At 45.0% G+C, this 23,244-nt stretch overlaps 1 protein-coding gene across 1 annotated transcript in view; it reads left to right on the top strand.

Moving 5' to 3' along the window:
- The window catches only part of Dapp1 (dual adaptor of phosphotyrosine and 3-phosphoinositides 1), a 49,846-nt gene extending 26,907 nt beyond the window's left edge, over positions 1 to 22,939 (top strand). The window contains exons 4-9 of the mRNA XM_050126841.1: positions 5,814 to 5,944; positions 14,882 to 14,929; positions 16,402 to 16,464; positions 17,830 to 17,915; positions 18,458 to 18,545; positions 20,624 to 22,939. Coding sequence (XP_049982798.1) covers positions 5,814 to 5,944; positions 14,882 to 14,929; positions 16,402 to 16,464; positions 17,830 to 17,915; positions 18,458 to 18,545; positions 20,624 to 20,692 — 485 coding nt within the window. The 3' untranslated portion in view covers positions 20,693 to 22,939. The remainder of the gene's footprint in view (positions 1 to 5,813; positions 5,945 to 14,881; positions 14,930 to 16,401; positions 16,465 to 17,829; positions 17,916 to 18,457; positions 18,546 to 20,623) is intronic.
- Positions 22,940 to 23,244: the final 305 nt, after the last annotated feature.

Here is a 23,244-nt window from a genome sequence, read left to right on the forward strand (position 1 = left end):
GTACTTTCCGGGTTTGCTAAGTGATGGAGGCCTATTGTTCTAAAGAAGGTGGATCGCTTTCAACTTCCGCCTTCTGCCTTCCATGTCATGGCTGTTTGCACTGCATTGGTGAAACGCCATTCGAGAGATGTTTAAGTATTTTTTATTGCATCTAGTTATTTATTATTTATTTTCAATGCACACATGGAAGTCAAGGGAGAACTTTCTGGAGTCCGTTTTCTCTCCCTCCACCAGTGTGAAGCTCAGGTCATCAGGTTTGGCAGCAAGCTCCTTCACCCACTGAACAATCTCACTGGCCATCTCCTTCAAGCTTGCACTAGAGAGAAAAATTTGAAAGCACACACACACACACACACACACACACACACAAACTACCTAGAAAGCATCCTAAAATAGTAGACCTGAATGTACATCTTTTGAGAAAGGACATCAAGCTGCCTGAGTAACTAAGTAAGACAAAACAGACAGAAAGATGGGCAAAATGCCCTGGAGAGGGAAAGGGGAATTGAGAATGAGAGGAAACCTGGACCAGCGTCCTTCAAGGGAATGTCATAGTTCCAGGGAGCAGGCCATGCATTGGTTACAAAGCTTCTCGTCTTCTTCCTCCCACTTTGGGGCCCGGGTGTCTGTGCTTCCCAGGCAGTTAGAAATGGAGCGTATCTTGGGACCATTTAATTCTCCTTTACAAATGAACAAACAGACCTGGTGAGGAGGTTGCGGGGAGAGGCAAACATTCTCATTAGCGTTCCTCGAGCTGCTCCAGATGAATCCCATCTCTTCAAACAGTATTTCTACATGCGAACTCTTGCCCACAGTGGAGAATGGTTTGCATGCAGCAGAGATTCCCATGGCAACGCCACCTGAGGCTGGGAATAATGGGCATGATGAGCAGACCTCCAAATTCTCCATCCCACGCTAGCTTCTGCCATTTGCCAGCCCCGGGTCCTCACATTCATTATGCTACCTGATTGAGCTTCGGTTTCACCGTCATCTAAAACCGAGCTTGCAGTAATAGTTCATAGTTTGCTGTCTCTTTGTGAATGACTTCAGATGGAAAAAAACACCTAGAATGATTCTTGATGCACGTTCATCCCTTATGACTCATTTGCCAAACCTCTTGGCGATCAGTAACTCTGTCGGACTCAAGGCAGGAGCTGCGAGCTCTCTCTTTGGTATAGCGTGAAATAATTAGTGACAGGTGTGTCCATCAAATGGCTGTAAGGTCACCTCAGATTTTAAGCACCAGTGTGCTCATATGTGTGGTAGAATCAAGGGGCCACTCCAAAATAGGTGACTGATTGGCCTCGGACATTTGACTAGAATCTTCTGCCCTAGCTAACTGGCCTACTTCCCTTTCTCCCTGGGCTGGTAAAGCTGCTCTAGTTGTAAGTGAATGTTGTTGGCTAATGTCACACAAGCACCAAGGGACCAGGAAGAAGCACTGCACTATTCATTTAAGATCCCCATCCCTAAAAAGCCACATCCCACTGGCAGGGACAGAAGAACACATGTTGGCATTTGCAAAGCCATTTTCCGAACCCCTGAGCAGTAGAAACAAAACATAGATGACTATTATCTCATATATTTAATTTAATATTTAATAAGTATGACTGAGTGTTAACCACCAGATAGACACTGTTAACCGCTGATAAAATAGAGAGGTGAGTTAAATATCATTCTTTTTAAAGGCTATTTCTTTTCTGTGTATGAGCATTTTGTCTGCATGTGTGCCTACACTACACAAGTGTATCTGATGCCCACAGGGATCAGAAGAGATCTTCAGATCCCCTGGAGCTAGAGTTACAGATGGTTGCGAGCCACCAAGTCAGTGCTGGGAACTGAACCTGGGTCCTCTGCAAGAGCAGCCAGTGCTCTTAACCTCCAAATCACTGCTCCAGGCCCCTGAAAAACCATTCTTGATCTCAAGACTCTTTATGTTCCACTGGGAGACCTGACAAGCTAACTTTAGAACATAAAATAAATATGAAAATGAAAGTTCCCTAAGACTGTGCCAAGCTACGTTCGTTCTGTTTGCAAAACAACGCCGGGGCCTGAGGCCATTCCCGTCTTCTTCTGAATTTCGTCTAGAGGAGAGTCCCTTGGCACAGTCAGGCTATGCTGTTGGGTATGGAGTTACAGATGTATCTGTCACGTAAACTCTGTCACCCATCAGGCTATGCTGTTGGGTATGGAGTTACAGATGTATCTGTCACGTAAACTCTGTTACCCATCAGGCTATGCTGTTGGGTATGGAGTTACAGATGTATCTGTCACGTAAACTCTGTCACCCATCAGGCCATCAAGTTAGAATGCCTGTGTTGGCCCAGCTCTGATCATCGGAAAACCCTACCTCTGCCGAGCATGTCTGAAGGCAGGCTTCATGTCTGCGGCAGGAAGCAACCTTCATGAAGTACAGAAACTGAAGTGAAACTTGGAACCAAGTGGCCAGGGCAGGCAGTTTCTGATCTGCTTCCCTCTCTGACCTCTGCCACGCCCCCCCCCCCCCCCCACCTCTCCACAGCCACCCTCCTCCCCTTTGCAGTTTTTCTCAGACTTGGACTCTTCTCACAAAGTCCTATGGTTCCTTTGTCTAAATTGACCAGCCCAGAGTTTCTGTCCTGTAGTGTGAAGACACTCTCTTGGGCTTTGGGTGGAAGAGTCCTGCATCTCTAGCGGGCTAACTTTAAAAACCCTGGAACGGCAGGGGAAGAGGACGTGCTTTAGGGCGTTCACCTAGAATGCAAGGACAGGCTGAACCAGACAGAGAGCAAAGGGAAGCAGCCAGGCCCAGGCTGTCAGTGATGGACACTTCTGCAGGGGCCTAGCTCTACCTTTCTCAAAGATGGACCGACCGCCAACAATGTCTGTGAAGCAGGACACAGCAGTCAGCTTCTACTGGAGTTGTTGAGCCTTCCTTCCAGAAGGGGAACTCAATGAAGTGAATCCAATTACTTCACACATGCACATATGCACATGCATGCACACACGGGGGGGGGGGGGATGAAAGGAGGAGGGAGGGAGGGAAGGAGGGAGGGAGAGAGAGAGAAGAGAGAGAGAAGAAAGGAGCGATGTAAAGAGGACTTAATGCATGTTGCTGGAGAGATGGCCCAGCCTGCTCTCCTTGCAGAGGGCCAGAGTTTGGTTCCAAGCACCCACTGCCTGTAACTCCAACTCCAGCGGTCTGACACACTCTGACCTCTGCAGACACCACCACGCACATGCACACACATCCATGCACACAAATGCAGACAGACTCACACACACACACACAGAAATTTAAAAAAAAAACAAGTTCTCAAACGTTTAGTCATTATAATGAATTTCACTTAAGGACTTTTAAATGTTCTCTATCAGAGAATAATATCTGGTTTTGTAATCTTTCCACAAACACCCTTTATCTGGTGCACAGCTCAGCCTTGAAGGAAGTTTAGCTGTTTGTACCAGTAAGAGGAAGAACCGAGGCACAGAAGAGCTGCACTAGGTCAGCAGGTACAGAGGGGCAGGGGAGGGCCAGTCCAGCCTGGTCTTGCTTGGGTGAGTCCAGGAATCCTTCCACAGTGCAGGGGCGGCTGCCTGGCATAGCAGTGTGGGTGTTTCTTGGGGGATAGGACGCTAGCCCCGAGCTCACCCATCATCTTCTGAAGGGAGCAGTGTCCACACAGCCCTGAGCTCCCCCATCGTCTACAGAGGGGGGCAGGGTTCACACAGCCCTGAGCTCGCCCGGCATCTTCCAAGGGGAGCAGGGTTCATAGAACCCTGAGCCTATTCTCAGACTGCTCTTGATTTAGGTAGCTGAGCTTTCATTCTGACTCCCACCCCACATATGACTGATACATTCTCAGAAAGGCTCACAGTGATTAAAAAAAGAAGAAAAGGATGTGCAGGAGCAGGCCTGTACCCTCTGATAACTTCCAAGCCGTTTGTCATTGTGAGCCCAGTGCCACCGATGCGAACAGGATACATAAAGGGACCCGGATCCTGTTGTTCTCAAAGGCAACATCTTTTGTCTTCTCTACCTGCCCCTCCCACTTTGTGGCAGCAGGGTATCTGATTGGACAGCCAGTCATGTATATGTAAGCACTGTATGGTGTTTGGGAGGGTACCATCATCATTAATGTTCTGGGCTTTTGCACCACCAAGAAGCTATTTTTCTGTCACTGTTTGCCCCTCTTTTGCTCCAATTTGCTGTCTATCCTTTCCATAGTTTTTCCAACTCATCTTCTCAAAGATGGCCACCTATGGAGACTGCCTCTTCCTTCCCCACCGTCTGTCTTCTGCCCTTCTTTATTCGTTTGTTCATAATGTATTTTATACCAGAAATGCACTGAACTTGTGCTTCTGGTCCTCAGACTGGAACAGGAAGAGCAGGTTACCCTGTGTCTGCTGTTGTGGCCCCATGGCCAGCGCAATCATTTGGGGCACTGAGCAAAGCAAACTACGTAGTGATTGAATTACTTACAGCCTCCGGGTCTTGTACAGTTCTGAACAGAGCTGCTATAGGAAAGACCCTCTTAAAATAAAAAGCAAGAAGGAGACTGGGGTAGAAATGGGCTCTTGCCTAGCCCATCTAAACCCCTGGGTGTTATCTTTAACAATCCCACCCCCACCCCCAGAAAATTAGCAAGAAGCCATTGCAGTAGAAAACAAGAAAAAGCCTTTGACTTTCTTTGTAGTCAAGTCTCTAGTTTCTGATTGACTGATCAGTTAGGGAAGTTTGGGGATGGGAAATGTCAGAATGCCAAGTCAGAAGTTCTCTGAGCCTCTGAATGATGTTCCCAGGGCCTACTTGTCTGGGCTGAACCTCCTTTCTGCCTGGCCCCTCTTATTGATGGAAGCCGAAGCAATTGCAAACAAGCTTCCATCCGCTCGTGCAATACTCACCCAAATCCCAGACTCCCCTGGGGTGCTAGGAGAGCATGGAGGGAGGCCTGGGAGGCCGTGATTCTGAGGCCCATTGATGTTTGTGTCAATTCTGCTCTTCAGGGAGGGCAGCAGCATAGACCTTCCCCGTGTCCTGTGCTTTGTCCTAACAGCTTTGTTAAAGTCCATTTGCAAATCTCCTGATTATCGCTTCAGGTCTAGCTCAATCATCAAGTTTCTTGCGAAAGCCTTTCTTCTTTCCTTTCTTTCTTTCTCCCTTCCTTCCTTGCTTGTTTTCTGTCTGTCTGTCTTTTTTCCTGGTTTTTCAAAACAGGGTTTCTCTGTGCAACAGCTCTGGCTGTCCTGGAACTAGCTCTGTAGACTTTGAATATTCCACTTTGTCAACATTACTCTACAGATCTCATCAGCCTGTTCATTTAAATGACTACATTGGTTACTCATCTGAATCATGTCATAATATGTCTCTGCATCCAAGTTATGTGCCTTGTGTGAAGTTGGTACTCTCTGGATGCTGAGAAGACCAGTAAGCGCATGTGTATGACAATAGACAGGTGGCGAGAAGGCTCAGCTGGGAAGACAGGGCACTTGCTTCACAAGCCTGGTGACCTGGGTGTTACTCTGGGAGTTCCATGGTGGAAAAACAAAACTGACTCCAAAAGTTGTCCTCCGACCTCCACATCTCACACACACTCACACACACACACACACACAATCACACACACTCACACGAATACACACACAATCACACACACTCACACGCATACACACACACATACAGACACACACACACACAGACACACACATCCTCAAAACATTAAATAAATAGACTTTACTACAATCCTGCCAGTCACCTGCTAACAATTGGGTCTTCCCTTGGGGTCATATTAGATTATATGTATGTGTTATACATGTGTATTTCTGTTTTCATTCAGGGACTCTGATTGTTTTGAAACATCCTTACCCAAGAAAAGTGGAAGAACCTTCCATTTATGAATCAGTCCGGGTCCACACAGCAATGCAGACAGGAAGAACAGAAAATGACCTCGTGCCCACTGCACCTTCTGTAAGTGCCCACCATGTTCTTCACTGAATGCCGTCAGATGTAGCAAGAACTAAAGTTCGTGGGCTCATCCAAACGTTCTAGCTTGGAGCCCACCTAGTGGCACACTCTCATAATCTCAGCTCTTGGGAGCCTGAAACTTGAGAAGTGCTGTGAGTTCAACCTGGGCTGAATAGGGAGTTCCTTGTCAGCCAGAGCTTTCTTATAGCACCCTGTCTTGAAAAGCAAACAGACAGACAAACAAAAAATGATAGAACGGTATGTTCTAGAGGGAGTATAAAAATCGGATAGTAATATAATATTGGAGGCTATAATTTGGTCCATCTGGACTGATGAAAATTAAAAACAAAATGAAACAAACAACCCACAAATGCTTTGGCTGAGTGTAGCTCAGTGGTTTTAGCGCTTGCCTGCTATTGTGAGGTCCTGGATTCCATCACCAGTAAAACACACACACACACACACACACACACACAGAGGGGGAGGATGCCTTAGTGATAGGAATTGAAAACTTAGAGAACGTCACTGTCATGAACCACACAGGTTTACTGGAGAGTAAACGAGAGAGGTGCTCACCGAGTTCACTAAGCAGCCATTCTCTGACAGGCTGCTTAAAAACTGGAAAAACAATTCCCTTTGCATTTCAACCGTTCATGAAAGAAAAGCCTTCTCCAGCTTCACCATAAGATTTAGGGTACAACTGGGCATGAGGGTACACGCCTTTAATCTGGGCACTGAGGAGGCAGAGGCAGGCAGAGATTGGCTTCCAGGAGAGCAGGACTAAATAGAGAAACCCTGTCTCGAAATACCAGAAAACAAAAGCAAGACAAAACTTGGGGTGCTATTTTTCCAGCCTTCATTCTTCACTGACTAGCACGCACAGAAAGTATTCTTACTTCTTTACAACATGAGCCCCCACTTTAGTATGTGTGTTACAGAATCGCTCGCTCGTTGTTCCTCCCAGAGTCCATCAGTGCATGTTCTGTGAACCACAGTCTGTGGGTTCCTCCTGCACCCGCTCCCTTCCCCATTCTCACGGTTCTTCTACATGCTATCTCTTCCTGGCATGCCGAAAGCTTCTAGTAGGAGGAGTCTCAAGTTTTGCTGATGATAAGAAAGGGCACTGCCCAAATAAAACACCAAGTCTACACTTGAAAAACAGCCTCTTGCAATTATGCCAGCTACCAACTTCATCAAACCGACGGGGCCTTCCTATCTCCGAAGTGATTTTTTTTTTCTTCTGTTCTTTGATGCCAAAGAAGGCTTCCTTATATGTACCGCACTGGGTGTGATGGTGAGATTAAATTTGTAGCAAGATGCTGTGCCCATAAAAGAGGAAGGAGGCCTGGGGTATAACTCAGTGGGTAAAGCACTAGTTACACAAGCTGAGGACCTGGGTTAAGATCCCCATACCCATGAAAAAGCAGGGTTCATTAACACACAGGTCCTTGTTCCCTGTGAGAGGTGAGAGGGAGAGGCAGGGGAGCCTCTGGGCGCCTCAAGTCCAGCTAGCCTTGTGTGTGACTCTAAGGCAGAAGGTGAATATACTTAAGGTTGCACTTTGACCTCTATGTACGTACTGTAGCATGTACATGCACACAGGTACAATTGCTTGTGTGTTTTTGTAACTTGAATAGTTACCGGTGTGCCTTATTTTTTATCATTTTTCTACAACCCCTCAGAAATTGGTTAAGAAAGATGTGTGTGTGTGTGTGTGTGTGTGTGTGTGTGGTGTGTGTGTGTGTGTGTGTGTGAGAGAGAGAGAGAGAGAGAGAGAGAGAGAGAGAGAGAGAGCATGTGCACGTGTATACACTTGTGTGCAGGGGAGGCAGCTGTATTAAAGGGTTTGTGAAAGGAAGCATCAGATGTTAGAACCAGAGAAATCCAGGAAAGCAGAGTGAGTGATGTGCATTCCAGAGTCAGAGGGGACCAGCCATCTCCTACCTTCTGCTCAGTTCCTGTTTCCATCCCCCAGTCCCTTCTGTTTCCTCTTTGCCTATACTTAGCTCTCTAGCCATCCCAAAGCCACCCCCTGTGTCAGCTGTCTGCCTAACTCCGCAGTCTCCTCTCCTAGACTTCTTCTGGTACTGAGAAAAAGCATATTCCATACAACTCCGGTCACACACCCCCTCCCCCAGCTCCCTCCATCTCCCTACCCACCCAACTCATGCCCTTTCTCCCTCTTTAATAAGCAAACAAAAAACAAGAAATGTACCACGAAAACAAAACCCCAAATATACAAGCAAAATGCCAATAAGACAAAAAAAAAATGCCCCCCAAAAGCAAAATGAGAAAAAATTCTACAAAAATACCAGTGAGTTCGCTATGTGTTGGTCAACGATTCCCAGACATCAGGTCTACACTGAAGCCTGGTCAGTATAGCCAGTGAGACGCCACTGAAGGAAAATGAACTTTTCCTTTGCCGGCAGGTATCAGTTGCAAGTAGTTTCTTGGTGAGGGTTGGGAACCCGTGTCCACCTTCCTCTCTCGGACTCTCCTAGATGATTTGTGGTCAGTGAGACTCTCATCTTCTACAAGTATCTTTCTTTTTTCGGTAGTAAGAATCAGCCAGTATGTAATCTGTAGCTTTGGTCTTAGCCGGGAATGCTAGGACCCTTTAGAGCAAATTATGGGAGTCGTATACTTTCCGCTTACTCCATGTGTCAGACGGTTCACCTGCCCAAGTATGTAGACACCAGAACACAGGAGGAAATTTAAGCAGTGTTTAGTGCTTGGTCAACAAGGAACACAGATTATATCATGAGAAACCCATGAAATTGATTATGTACTGATACTGGCCAAAACAGCAAAGACTGTTTAATAGATCCTGAACCCTATCTCATCACTCACTCTTTGCTTACGGAATCCTGGATTGGCGTGGTCGAGGGAAGAGTTCTGGTCGGATTGGAATTATTGTCCCCTACTGAGCACAAGGGCTCTCTGTGTCCTAATTGTCCCAAGCAGCCATCCGATGTGGCACCTCTGCCTTCCAATTACAAACTCTGAGCTGTCCACACTTCTGCTTTCTCTTTGGAGAATTCAGTTCCTGCCTGAGCCCGCTCTGTGGAGAAAGAACATTGCATCATACCTATAGAAGAAGAACTTGCTTGAAGTAAAATTGAAAGTATCCCCATTTCCCCTAAATGCAGGCACTTACATAAAAAAACATCCTTTGTCAGCTGCATTTAGGGAAATTGTTATTCCTGTATTGTAAACATCAAAGCATTAGGTTCCTGGGATAAGGTTAATTTAATTAATTCACTTGTTGAACTGTTAAACCTATCTTTAAGTGCCTTGAGTTTTGCGATAAACTAGACAAAGACCCACCCTCATTGAGTTCCCATTTTAGTGCATGTTGCAGATCATAATCAGCATAATATTATAATACCAAGGGGGAAGACAGGGCAAGCCTCTCTGAGAAAGTAACATTTGAGCAGAAATGTCATTTAAAGGAAGTAGAAAATTTGTTATGTGTGTATATGAAATTGTCAACAAATAAAAGCTTTTAAAAAAAAATAAAGGAAGAACAGTTCACATTCAAGGAGTAACCAGACAGACAGGGAAAGTACCACAAAGTCCCCGAGGCACAAATTCCACTGAGTGGCTTCAAGCAAAGCTGGGAGGAGGGAGCCAGGGGGAACCTGAAAAAGCAGGAGAGAACCAGATAGAGCTGCTCCCCCCCCCCCTGCCTGGGGGAAGGTTGAGGCCAGCTAAATGTCCTGAAGGCATGAGGCCCAAATGCCAACTGTCTGCTTCACTGTCCAGGGCAGAGCCTTTGCTCTGGGTGTGGACAAAGCTGAAGAGCGGTTAGTCACAGCATTTAAGTCCTCACCCTTTGAAAGGGAAACCCCTAACCGCCAGTGTTCAGTGGACTTGTGGCTAAATTAGGGGCAGGAGACCTCATAGGACATAAACTGGTCACCTTCAAGATGTTGTGAATGTATAAGACGACCTGATGATAGACTGGAAGTGTCCACGTGTATCCCTCGCCTGTGGGTATGGTGTGTGTGCGCATTTAAGTTCTTCATTACAGAGTTATATGTATTTAGCTATACCCTGTGAAAATCTTCCATGTGTTATATTGTTTCCTAAAATACAATTAAGTAAATTCATTACTATTTTATTATTGAGTATATCAGTTTACTTAGAACAGTCATTCTGTTGGGCTTTTTTTTTTATGGCATTTTAAGATCTGAAACAATTTTAAATTTACAGAACAACTGAAAGAACAATCCAAAAAGCTTTGTTTTTCCTCAGTCATTTAAGAATACATTGCTTACAGGATGCGTGATCATTTTGAACACTGCAGTGTGCATTTCCTACAAAGACCCTTGCTTACATGACCACACACAACCATCCAAATTAGGAAGTTGCTATACCACAGTTCCACATATTTGTATCCACAGATCTCAGTGGCGTTTGTTTCCCAAGGCAGTCCTTTAGAGCACAAAGATCCTGTCCTCAGTTTTGTGGCTCCTGTCTCTTGAGCATCCTTCCTGTCTCTTGAGCATCCTTCCTGTCTCTTGAGCATCCTTCCTGTCTGAACTCCTGTTTTTCCTTGAGTGTCCCCCTCTCTCATATATGGAAATTAAAGGCCAATCCTCTTGTGAACTATTCCCCATGTTGGCTTGTTCTCATTGAGTCGTGTTTGGGTTGGGGCGTGTGGTTTGGTAGAGACCACCACGGGAGACGACGGACTGTAGTGCCCCTCCTGCGTCCTCAGACCCACCAGGTTTACAGTTTCTCCCATGAGAACAGGTTTGATCACGTGAGAGGTATCACTGGCTTTCTTTGCTTTAGAAGCACTTTATTGTTTTTGCCATTAATAAAAATTCCAGGAAAGCTACTGGGGCTGAATATGCATACTCTTTTCCTTGCTAAAATTCGGTCCATCTGTTGGTGTTTATTGGCTTCCTTAACCACAGCTCCGGTTACTGAGAGTGGTGAGCTCGGATGCTCTTGGTTCGTTATGTTTACTGCCTGCCAGGCTGCCTTAGGGAAAGCTCTCCATTTCTCACGTGATCCAGTGTTTTTGGGTATCGATGGATTAAAATCCTGGCCATCACAATTTATTTTGATCTTTCCAAAATTGTGTGGTATTTGGTAAGTAAGAGCCCTTTCAAGGCGGCTTCTGTGTCTATGGCCTCCTAACGTTTTAGCAAGGCCCCCCGGACTTGACAGTGCCTTCCTCGTGCTCATATCTAGAATCAACTATTTTTCTTTAAAAAAAAAAATACCTGTTCTTCTTTGTCTTTTAAAGTGATACTTTACAACTTTATGTCTGAGCCACGTGTACCTGTTTTGATTGAAATGTCACTTTCCTACCCACTCGGGGATAAGGAACAGATATATGTCAGCGTGTGTACCTATGCCTTGATGTCAATTCTATCTGTCCATCGGTCCATCAGTCCATCTATTCTTCCCTCCGTGGATACACAGCACTGACTGAAAATTTTACCCAAACCACAAGGCTCATTCTAGGTTTTTCCCTTTGCATGTCTGTGACACCCTTCTCCCACAGGAGGAATACAGGTCCCATTATCAGGAATTTGCTGATCAAGAGAGTTGTAAGCAGTCTCCTGCTGCCCATGCCCCTACCCAGACTTCCTGCTCGCCTCCCCATCAGTTCCAGGCCTCTGCCTCTGCGCTCTCAGTGCAGACGTCTGCTTTACCGCTTTCTCTGTGAAACCGTGCTGGTTGCCACCGCCACCCGTTTGAAAAGAAGTCCTCACCCACCCAGCTTCACTGTACGCACCAAGCTGCTGCTCCCACGGCATGGCCATCCACACGAGTTCTCCCTGTTCTCTGCTTGGGCTCCACCGCTCTGTGCCAAGGTGCCCGAATGTCCCCACACTCATCCCCCCTGAGGACTTTGGATGTTCATGGCCCTCAGTGAGGGAGGCAGCTTGGCTAGTCCTTTATAGCGCAGGATATCTAGGCTGTTCCTAACCTGGAGCTGTTTCCAACATCTCCCCGGCTACAGAGCATAGCGTGGTTAAGGGTTTGGCGTAAGATTCTTTCAGTTCTTCTATCTGGAGACTCTGTATCAAATTGTATTCTATACCCTTCTATCTTCAGCATTTCACCTGTCAACACCACAGAAAATACTAGGCTTAATATATTAGACAGAGGTAATGTTGAGAATCATGATCCCTTAGCTTGAATTCAGTGGCTAATCCTATCAGGATCCTTTACCAAACATTTTATCCTTAATCATTTTATCTCTCTATTACCTGTAACAACCCAAAATGATAATTTTTAAAAGTTTTCTTAATACTTAACCTAGTTTAATTTTTTCTTTTAATTCTAAATTTAAATTTTAAAAAATGAAGTGTATGCTGTGCATGTATGTCTGTGCTCCACATGCTTCTTGCCTGGTGCCCCCAGAGGCCCAAAAGGCCCCTGGGTTCCCCTTGAACTAGAGTTACAGGTGGTTGTGAATTACTGTGTTGGTGCTGGGACTTGAACCCAGTCCTCTGGAAGAGCAAGTGCTTGTAACCACTGATCCATCTCTCCAGCCCCTTAGTTTAGTTTTCTTTAACGTCAGAATAAATCACAGTGGTTATGTGACGTCAGCCTCAGCTGTATTGATTAGCACCATTGAAAAGCACATGTAGGAAGTTTATCTTCACCTTCCTGTGGTCAGAAGCGGCTCTGGGCTATTTCTCATCTCTGGTTCTTGGAACTTTGGGGGTTCCTCTTTCTCTTTGGTAGGAAGAATTCACCTCAGGAAAGGACACTCTGGAAACTCCCATAAAAAGAACCTTGCCATCAACAGCATCATTTCCCAATTCTTACTTGTTTTCTTCTCTATAAAGATACGTTAGGAGAACACATTAGAACAAAATAACCTTCCAGGAATCCAGTCTGTTTGGAAGGCTACAGGACTGTGAAGGTCTTCATTTTAGGGCCCTGACCTGGGTAGATTTCCCTACCATTCCATAATTCATAGGTACTAAGTACTGCTGCTACCTTTGAACTAGTGAAGCATAGATTAAAATAAGTGATACATTTGTATTTCAAATCCCGTCTTGAATAGATGAGGTATAAATGCATTTGCCCTTCTGAATATCTTCCCCGTGGGATGTGAGTCTCCTGAGACGGCTTCGGAGTAGAGAAGAGCATGTAGGAGAAAGAAGACTACGGAATAAGACAGATATTGATAATGCTGCTTCGTAGTCCTCTCTTAAAGCTTTAAAAAAAAAAAAAACCCAGCCCTGAAATAAAGGAATCCTTTTACTTTTCTTAATATACTGTCCCAACTGTAGGGATCTCACAGTATCAGTCAGGATTCCCAAGGCCCCACACGGGTGCCAGTGTCTTCGGATGTCCAAAGAGCCTTGTATACAAGGCACGATGTTTGCCTAAACTATCCACATCTTCCCACGTACTTCAAATCAGACTTATCACACCAACATAGTATAAACGCCAGGCAAATGGTTAAAAGACTGTTTAGGAGACGATAAGAAAAAGGATATATACATGTTCAGTACAGACTAATGGTTTTTTCAAATGTTTCAATCCATGGTTTGTGAGCCCAAGAGTGCAGAGCTGACAGATACAGGGGCTGAGGGCCAATGGGTGCCGAGCATCCATTACATATGAGCGCTTATAGACTAGGGTTCCTACGACAACACAAGCTGCTGCTGCTCACAATGTGCAGCAAACACCACCTGTGGAAGTTTTTGTTTTCATTAAGAATTTTTTTTTTTTTTAGCCAGGAGGTGGCGATGCACACCTTTAATACCAGCATTCGGAAGGCAGAGGCAAAGGCAGGCGGATCTCTGTGAGTTCGAGGCCAGCCTGGTCTACAGAGCAAGTTCCAGGACTGGCTCCATAGTTATTGAGAAACCCTGTCTCAGAAAAATAAAAAAGAAAAAAGAATTTTTCTAATACAATCTTTTCTCATTTTACAGAGTTATGTCCATTCCCACTCCCTCCCCTCCTCCAGCCCTCTTTCCCACACCCCAGCACCCCCCACATCCACTCCTCAGAAAGGGTTAACGCTTCCTTGGGGAGTCAACAAAGTCTGACACTTCACTTTGAGGCAAGACCAAGGCACTCCCCCCTATATCTAGGCTGACAAGGTATCCCTCCAAAGAGAATGTACTCCAAGATGCCAGGTCAAGCACTAGGGATAAATCCTGGTCCCACTGCCAATGGCCCCTCAGACTAACCAAGCCTCACAACTGTCACCCACATTTAGAGGGCCTAGTTTGGTCCTATGCAGGTTCCCTAGCTGTCAGTCCAGTGTCAGTGAGCTCTCATTAGCTCAGGTCAGCTGTCTCTGTGGGTATCACCACCATGGTCTTGACCCCTTTGCTCATATTATCACTCCTCCCTCCCTTGGGCTGGTCTCCAATAGCTCGCCCCAGTGCTTAGCTGTGGATCTCTGTATCTGCTTCCATCAGTTGCTGGACGAAGCTTCTATGATGACAATCAATGTAGTCCTCAATCTGATTACAGGAGAAGGCCAGTTCAGGCACCTTCTCCACTATTGATAGGAGTCTTAGCTGGCGTCATCCCTGTGGATTCCTGGGCCTTTCTCTAGTGCTGTATTTCTCGCTAGCCCTTTAAAGCCACCCTCAATCTCTTTCCTTTCTTTCTCTCTCTGTCCTTCTCCCTTCTTGAGCATCCAGTTCCCTCACGTTCTCTCCCCTTCTCCCTTCCCCCTCCCTTTTCACCCCCCCCCCCCATACTCCCAATGTGGCTGTTTTCAAATCACCAACAGATGAGCCAGCCTCCTGCAGCACCTGGGAGAGTTTGAAATGAAAGGGGACCAGCTAAAGATCAGCTTTAACTGGGGGTTGCGGGGGTGGGGGGCAAAGTGCTTCTGTCAAGTATGAGTTCACCCCGAGTTCTGCAAGATAAAACAGGACAGGAGCATAAGGCCAAACATGGGACGGTTCTGGACTTCATTCCGGCCTTTTTCTTTTGCAGCTTGGCACCAAAGAAGGTTACCTCACCAAGCAGGGCGGCCTGGTCAAGGTAAGGGAGCGTGGTTTGCTCGTGCCGCCCCACAGGGAAGACAGCAACCAGAGGCTCAATTCTTGACACCGACAGAATTTTTTTAAAAAGGAAAATTATAAACTTATTTTAAGAAGCCACTTACATTTAATGAAAAATGGCTTGACTCAAGTTCTCTGGCAAAGCCCCGTGTAAGAGTAACCTACAGTTCATATTAAAAAGGGAAGCCCCATGTAGCATGCTCGGTGGAAGGCTCAAGAACAAATGGGATAAATTAACTTTTGAACATTTCTGCTCTTTTTTGGGTTTGTTTGTATTTTGTTTTTGTTTTACAAAAAGCCAAACTTTTATACAATGTTTACTGAAAGGTAGGCCAAATACATCACTGGTGCTTTAAGAAAGTTACCTGCCAAGTTACGTGCCAAGGTAAACATAGTTTGGGTCTTTACACGTCCAGGTTGCCTGACTGCCCCCTATCTGCAATTGAACTTTAAGTTCTCTTACGTTTCCATGGTGTGTGGCCACTGTCATCTCGTGCCCTGTCGGCTCTTGTCTATCTCGGGGGTCAGAGTCCTTACCCCTCCTTTTCCTGGGAACAGCTGCTTGGCTCTATCCTGGCCATGCAGTCATCCGTGTCCTCCCTGGACCGCGTGTCCTCCCTGGGCTGCGTGCTCCCCGAGGATGGGAAGCATTCCTATTCGTAGCCTATTTGTTAATTTGTTTGTTTTGTGTTCAGATCTCACTGTGGGTCTCACTCACAGCCCAGGAGGACCTCAGATATGCAGGCTTACTCCTCAGTGCCCTCCGTGGTAGGATTGCAGGCATGTACAACCATGTCTAGCCTGGGTGGCTTATTCCTGAATCTTCTATTGTCCCTTTTAAGTGGGCACATTGGCAGCTGAGACAGATCAGAGCTTTGTTAGGACATAGGAAGGAAAAAGCTACAGTTTTTGCTGTCAGTCCACGAGTCCTCAGGTAAAATTCAGAGGGTCATGTGGTCAGAGGTTCCTAAACCTCAACTGGCTTGTTTGTGAAATAATAGTAATAATGATGATGGTAATAATGATAGACGGCAATGCCTTATATGTGTTAGTTATATTTTACTCAATATACATTATATATAAATAAAATTTCAAGAACATACATGAATATATCTGTAAATTTTTGATGTGGGGATATAGCTCACAGGAGGTTCTCAGAACTGATATGTATTTTTATTATTGTATTAATAAAATAGAAACTTGAGTAGCTCGTTACAAGTCACCTTGAATGTCTACAACAGCTGCATCTATTCATTTAAGTAAGCTAGTAGTATTTCTATTGTGATCTTAGAACATATTATTTTTAGCAGCTATTTTGAAGCTTTTCTCAAAAATTATACATGAAAATATTTTAGGCATATTTTATCTAATCATTTATATACTTTTAAAATGAAAATGTCAAGTTTAGATATTACATTCTGTACATAAAACTTAATTTTTTTTTCTCCTCAGACCTGGAAAACAAGATGGTTCACTTTGCAAAGGAACGAGCTGAAATATTTCAAAGATCAAATGGTGAGGAAGACATCAGCACCCCGCTCCCCCTTAGACTTCAGTTCTGTAAGGTTCCCGGTCTCCTCTGAAGAGTTTAGAGACCTGAGCTCTTTTCCCTGTGTATCTGTTTATAATGGGGGTGGGGCACACTTGCCAGGAAGTCTATTTGGAGGCCAGAGGACAAGCTGTAGAGTTGTTTCTCTCCTTCAGAAATGTGGTTCCTGGGAATCAAACGCTGGTCATCGGGTTTGATTTGACCACAAGCATCTTTAGCCACAAGCATCTCGTCGGCCCAAGGTGTGGGCTCTTGATCCCTGGTCTGCTCTGACTCTGTGAACAGCAGTTTGCCTCTTAGGTCAGTGCAGCTGTCACTCTGTAGAGCGCACGGTTCCCTCCGTTTGGAGCCATGGGATCCCTCCCTTGCCATACTTTATTAACTGTCCCTATGAACCAGCGTCCCCTTTTATTAAACACACATTCATTGCTCGGGTCCATTTTGTCATGCCTCCTTAAAATGATCTCCCTTTGCTTTGGTATACAAATTTTCTGCAAAAGTAGAAGTTTATAAAAAGATGGGCGAAAATACCACTCCTTTCCATGTGTTGAAAATCTATCTCTGTCTGATGTAAATTGTCAAAAGCAACATCTTTTTTAAGTTATGTGCGTGAGAATGTGTCTGTTTTGGGGTGTGTGCACGTGAGTATTGGTACCAGGCCGGAGGCATAGCACCCTTGGGTGCTGGAGTTACAGGCAGTTTTGAGCTGCCTGAAGTGGGTGCAAGAGCAGGTCACCCTCTTAAACAGTGAGCTACCTGTGCAGCCCAACAACGTCTTCCCACTGCTTAGCCTGTGAAAGGCTGGCTCTCAGAACCCGGGGTGTGCTTCCCTTTGCCAGGCCTTCCCATCATTCGTAGTGACATTTCATTTGTATTTGAATAAATAATGTTTGCCTGAAGTTCAGAGAGTAAAACAGCTGCACTGATCAGCCTTACAGACCAGACAGTGGTGGCACACACCTTTAATCCCAGTAGCCACACTAGTTAACCACAGAAACCAGGAGGTAGTGGTGCACGCCTTTAATTCCAGCCCTAGAGAGGAATATGAGATGGGAGGAGACAGCTCTCAGGCTCAGTCTCATTCTGAGATTCCTGGAGGCAGGATCACCATTTTGGACTGAGGTAGAATAGAGGTAAGAACCAATGGCTGCCGATTTTGCTTTTCTGACCTTCCGGTTGAACCCCAATTTCTGTCTCTGGGTTTTTATTAATTGTGCTACAATCATCCGTTATCTTCATGAAAAGAAATGAGAGTTGCACACAGCAGAAACCTCGTTAAAGGGTGAGTGATGGACGCACGTGTGTTTATTATGGTTTCTCTTTTTCCCCAGTCACCAGAACCAATTCGGATCCTAGACCTAACGGAGTGCTCAGCCGTTCAGTTTGATTACTCACAGGAAAGAGTAAACTGTTTCTGGTAAGTTGCTTTCATAAAGGAAATGTTTCCAAAAGTCTGTCAAGCCAAGGAATAGAAGTCGACCCCATGTGTACACGTCTGGATGGGAGGGACAAGGACATTGATGTCAGTGCCTCCAGCTGCAGAGCACACAGTGGCTTCAACATAGAGGCAGAGTGGCTAGGTTCAGACTGTGAGCTAACCACACAGCTAGAACTCATTCAACCATTCATAGGCTCTGGACCCTTGGGGGCTCAGCTGAGTAGACTCGTATTCCACAGAAGATATAAACGGCAAAAAGATGGGGGTGTGCATACACTTCTTTTGAAGTCTCTCGGGAGACTATAAACCTCACCTGTAATAATAGAAACTTAAAGCTTCCTAGGTATTTCTGTCATTGCTGGTAGAAATTGCTCGGTATGCACCAATTCTTCAAAATCACCATGATAACCGCGGGAGCCCTCATCCATTCTTCTTCCCTTGGAAGGAGCTCACACTGTCGAACCTTGGTCTATACAACTAGCCATGCTGACTCCCACACATTCCCGCTTTTGTTTCGTCAGCCTGGTGTTTCCGTTCAGGACATTCTATCTCTGTGCAAAGACAGGAGTTGAAGCTGATGAGTGGATCAAAATACTGCGATGGAAGCTGGTGAGTTGCACCAAGTCTCCAGGCGTCTAGTCTTGATAACTAACACGCTTGTGACTGCCGGTAGACTTCGGCCGTCAGAGCAGGCCCTAGAACCAATGGGGAGTCTGTCTGTGACCTTGCGGGATAATCTGCGTGTGCTTAAAGGGTGGAAAATGGAAGAGGAGGTTGTGAGAAGGAAGGGTGGCGTTGTGCTTGGGTTTCAGGCTAGCCTTAGCTGCAGCTGCTGGCAGTCAGGTGTAAGGCGTGTTGGCCAGCCCCATTTTGTCTGGAAGAGAGTACTGGGATGGGAGGGTCTCAGAGAGGAACCTTGACACATGCTTCAGACTTGGAAAGCCTTTAAACTGTCAAGGAGGGAGCTGGGGAAGGAATTTGGCTCCCAGTATAAGCTGCACCTTGTGTGTATCAAGAACCTAAGGTGTTTTATCTTCCTGATGTGTACTTCCCTAAGGGGAAGACAGTTAAAATAATTTACCAGCCTTTATGCTTTTCACCATGTACGTTATAGAGTTGATAGCCAAGTACAAGCTTTCTAAAATTTCCTGTAAGTGTGGTATGTTGGCAGAATTTTTCATTGAGGCCACTGGTCAGCTCTGTGCCACCACCTGGCTTCCAAATAATCATACAGAGATTCATTATTGATTATAAATGCTCAGCTGATAGTTTAGACTTCTTACTAACTAGCTCTTTCTTCTTAAATTAATTCCTATTTCTTGTCTGGGCTCTACCACATGACGGTACCTTTTCAGAGTAGAGCGTGTTCATCTGCTTCCTCTGCATCTGGCTGGTGGTTCCGCCTCCTTCTTCCCTGCCTAGCCTCAACCTGCATAGCTATTGGCCATTTAGCCCTTTAGTAAACCAATCCGAGTGGCAGGTTTTCTCAGTGTATAAAAGGAGTATTCCACAGAAGTAATATATTAGTCTGGTTTTTGTTTCTCTCATGAGATACTCGAGGCAAGCTACTTATGAAGTACCCAGGGCTCACAGTGTTTGAGGTTCAAGGGTTTAACACACACTTAGCTTCTGAGGAAGACCTCTTGGTGAAACACAAAGACAGGGACATGTGGGGGATGGAAACCTCACACTTCTAAACAGAAAGCCAGAGATCAAGTAGGGTTGAGAGTGTGTGGGTCAAGCTCAGACTTCTAGAACTCTCTCCAAAGGCAGTGTACCAGTAACATAAAGACCTCCTAGTAAGTCCCTTCTTTTAATGACCTGATCAATGATCAATGCCACCACTCTTGGGAACAAGCCTTTACATATTACTGAATTGAAACCCTTGGTGTATTCAAAGGCAAAGCACAATTTTCCTAATCTCTCTCTCTCTCTCTCTCTCTCTCTCTCTCTCTCTCTCTCTCTCTCTCTCTCTCGGGGGGGGGGTAATTATTGTAACTTGTATCTATAGGCAGTGTCTGAAAATGGATATCCTTACGGCCCAACTCAGTGATAAGAACAGTCCTCAGTCCTCCCTGGTTAAAAAAAAAAGCAACAAAAAACAAAAGGGGGGCATGCTGTGAACACTGTTGAGCATCCAAGTGTTTTGGGTTGCTTGTTTTGCTTTGTCTTTTGGTTTGTTTTGTCTCTGGTTTGAAATCCAAGTTAATATGGTGCTCATGTTGAGACTGCTCCCGTGCTGATTCTGAGGGGGGGGGGGCACTTCGTTATGGCTGAAATGACCCATTTCTAATTCCATGTGCTTTGTTATTGTCCTAGTGACACCTGGTTATTATAGAAAATTTGAATTAAAAAGTAGTTCAAATACATACTTTCCGACTTCTCCCTGAACAACTAGAGCTTTAAGAAAACAGCCCTTCTCTGCTGGTTTTCATCCCTCCACTATCTTTCTAAGGCCACAAATGCAGACCTGAATCTTCCTTTTGTTTGAGCAGTGTTTTATTATGCTTTCCCGGAAGCATACATCGACTCCCAGAGTGTACACACTGTAAAGCCATTCTACGATGTCTGGAGGGAGAATTAAAAACAAACATTAAGAGGGGTAATCTATAGCTACACATCTTCCTTACTGTTTCCGTCTGTATCTCAAGGGACTCAATGATAGCTATACCTATGTTTTATTACAGTCAAAAATAAGAAAACAGCTGGATCAAGGAGAGGACACTGTCCAAACTCGGTCATTCATCTTCAAATAGAACTTTCTTGGCTTTTCTTGGCTCAAGGGCAAGGTGGAATGTTCCAGGTGCTCTGATCTGTGGCAGGCTTCAGAGGAAAGGCCATTAAGGGAGTTCCTCAAACAAAAACAAACACAAAGCAGACCGTGGTCAGGAGCTGGACGCTGTTTGCTGATTCACGGAAAACAGCTGGCAGGACCCGGCCATCTGCTCAAGAACACAGAAGCAGCAGCACCCCGCTGATGGGAACTGCCTAACCTCCACTGCCAGTGGAGCCACTCAGAACACAGAGCAAGGCTGATGGGAACTGCCCAACCTCCACTGCCAGTGGAGCCACTCAGAACACGGCGCAAAACCAATTGCTGGTTTGCTCTCTCAGTGGCTTAGGCTTGTTGACTCTAGTTGCCTGGCGTCCTGCCCCAAGTCACGGTCAGCACAACTAAGCTTCAGATGTGTTCTAAACAGCAAGGAAGCGGCAATACATTGGGAGCACAGGCTCTTTAAGAAAGCAAAAACAAGATAATAAACGCCAAGGACTTTCAAAGGAGGGGCTGCTTTCGTTTTGTTTATATACAAAAACCTCAAGAAGGGCTGGAGAGGTGGCTCAGCCATTAAATGTGCATCTGTTCTTGCAGAGAACCTGAGTTCAGTTTCCAGGATCCACATCAGATGGCTTGCAAACACCCATCTCTCCATCTTCAGAGGGATCGGACGCCTCTGACCTCCTTGGGCACCTGCGCTCAGGCACACATACTCACACACATGCACATAATGCAAAAAAAAAAAATTAAAACGTTTCCAAAAAATGAGAAAATGTTCATCATGGGTTTTTTTTTTTTTTTTTTTTTTTTTTTTGCTTTTAAGAGGCTTAGAAATCAGACTGGTGCCACACCACCTTTGACAACCTGAGAGGGATCCCTAAAACCTACATAGAGGTGGAAGGAGAGAACCAACTTCACAAAGATGTTCTTTGACCTCTCTATGTATGTCAGCATGTGTGATCCCCACATCACACATAACACACACAATAATTGCTTTTTTTTAAATAAAAATCCAGTGGATCCTTTACTTCTAATGATAAACTGTGAGAACTACATGTCTTGTGGGTAACTAGATAGATAGATTTACTATATGTAAATTAACCTATAGTAAAGAGTGAGGATGTTTTAAACAGCAAGAAACTGCACACTGAAAGGTGATGAGCAGTGGGTGACTTTTAATTTATGGTTATCATTACAAATGTAATAACACACTTATAAGCACTAAGTTAGAGACTTCCCCATAAAGGATGCCCCCCATCTCTTTCCAGGGTAGGCTGTATGAGAATAGCCCCATGTAAAGCACCCCAAGATTATTAAAAGACATCTTCTGCTACATAGCTGTTGCAAACTAGATCCCCAATGACAGACTGGTGTTCAGAGGCCATGAATAGGTCTTGACTTCTATTATCACTGTTGATGTGGCTTTAAAGGACAGAAGTTAGAAGGGTGATGAGCCAGCAGGTGGAGAGCTGGTGGGACTCTGTTCTCGCAGCACAGAGGCAGTGGGCAGCACTTTCGCCAGTGTGACCAAGACACTTGAGAGAACAGCTGATCGGAATGATCACTCTGTGGTTCTTGATGTCTCAGTTCACCATGCTTAGGGTGTGGTGCAGCTGCTCACGTCAGAGCAGGCAGGAATCTGAGCACGGCTGGAACAGAAAAGGGAGGAGCCAAGACAAGAGACCCCAGGAACACATACTTCCAGCCAGGTCCCATCGTCCACATTCTGCCACGTCCTAGTAATCTGTTCAAATTCTCATCAATTTGGATGAAATAAATGAAGTAAACCTGTCATTAGGTCAGCTCTCTCACCTCTGGGATGCCTTCAAGGACATACCCACAATACTTTTGGTATTTCTCATTCACAGTACCTTGTTAAAATTTTTTTTCTCTTGTTTATACAGCTAAGACTCAGAAATTGTTTTTTTCCAACGGGTTTTTTGGAGTTGGGTTGTGGATCAGTGGTAGAATGCTTACTGCAAGGAGGGGCATTTAATTTGTTATGTTTGTGTTATATGGATTAAAGCAATGTCAAGATAAAATGTTTTGTGTTAAGTATGCAAAATAAGGAGTTAACATTGGCCTCTCCTTGAGAGGTACCATTTTGTTTCCTTACAAAAAAGTGTTTTTCTTCGTGTGTTAAATATTCTTTTTACTTTCTGTAAAATTTGTTTATTTATATGCTTTGGTTCTGTTTACTAAGTAAAAAGTACATGATTTTGTTGTACATGTCCAGTTTTATTATTATAACATTTATTGCTTTCAAAGAGGAATAAGATGGAAAAGGCCAGTTAGACACTGGTACATTGTGGTTTATTTAAGGGGACTGCCTTTTTGACAAGCATGACTTCACTTGCCACCTGCAATAGAATGACCTGGCAAAATAGCTGCCTCAATGGGTGGTTGCCCTTAACAACCTGCTGACTACCACCGGAAGCTTCTGTAAAATCCTGCTTGCTTGACCACCCACGCTGTGGTTTTAGAGTATAAAATGAGACTACGAACCGGACCCAGGATGGAGGCCTTTCAGGA

This window comes from Alexandromys fortis, unplaced genomic scaffold (genome assembly GCF_014885135.2).
Source record: "Alexandromys fortis isolate MF-2015 unplaced genomic scaffold, M_Fortis_MF-2015_v1.1 scaffold_274, whole genome shotgun sequence".
Lineage (NCBI taxonomy): Eukaryota > Metazoa > Chordata > Mammalia > Rodentia > Cricetidae > Alexandromys > Alexandromys fortis.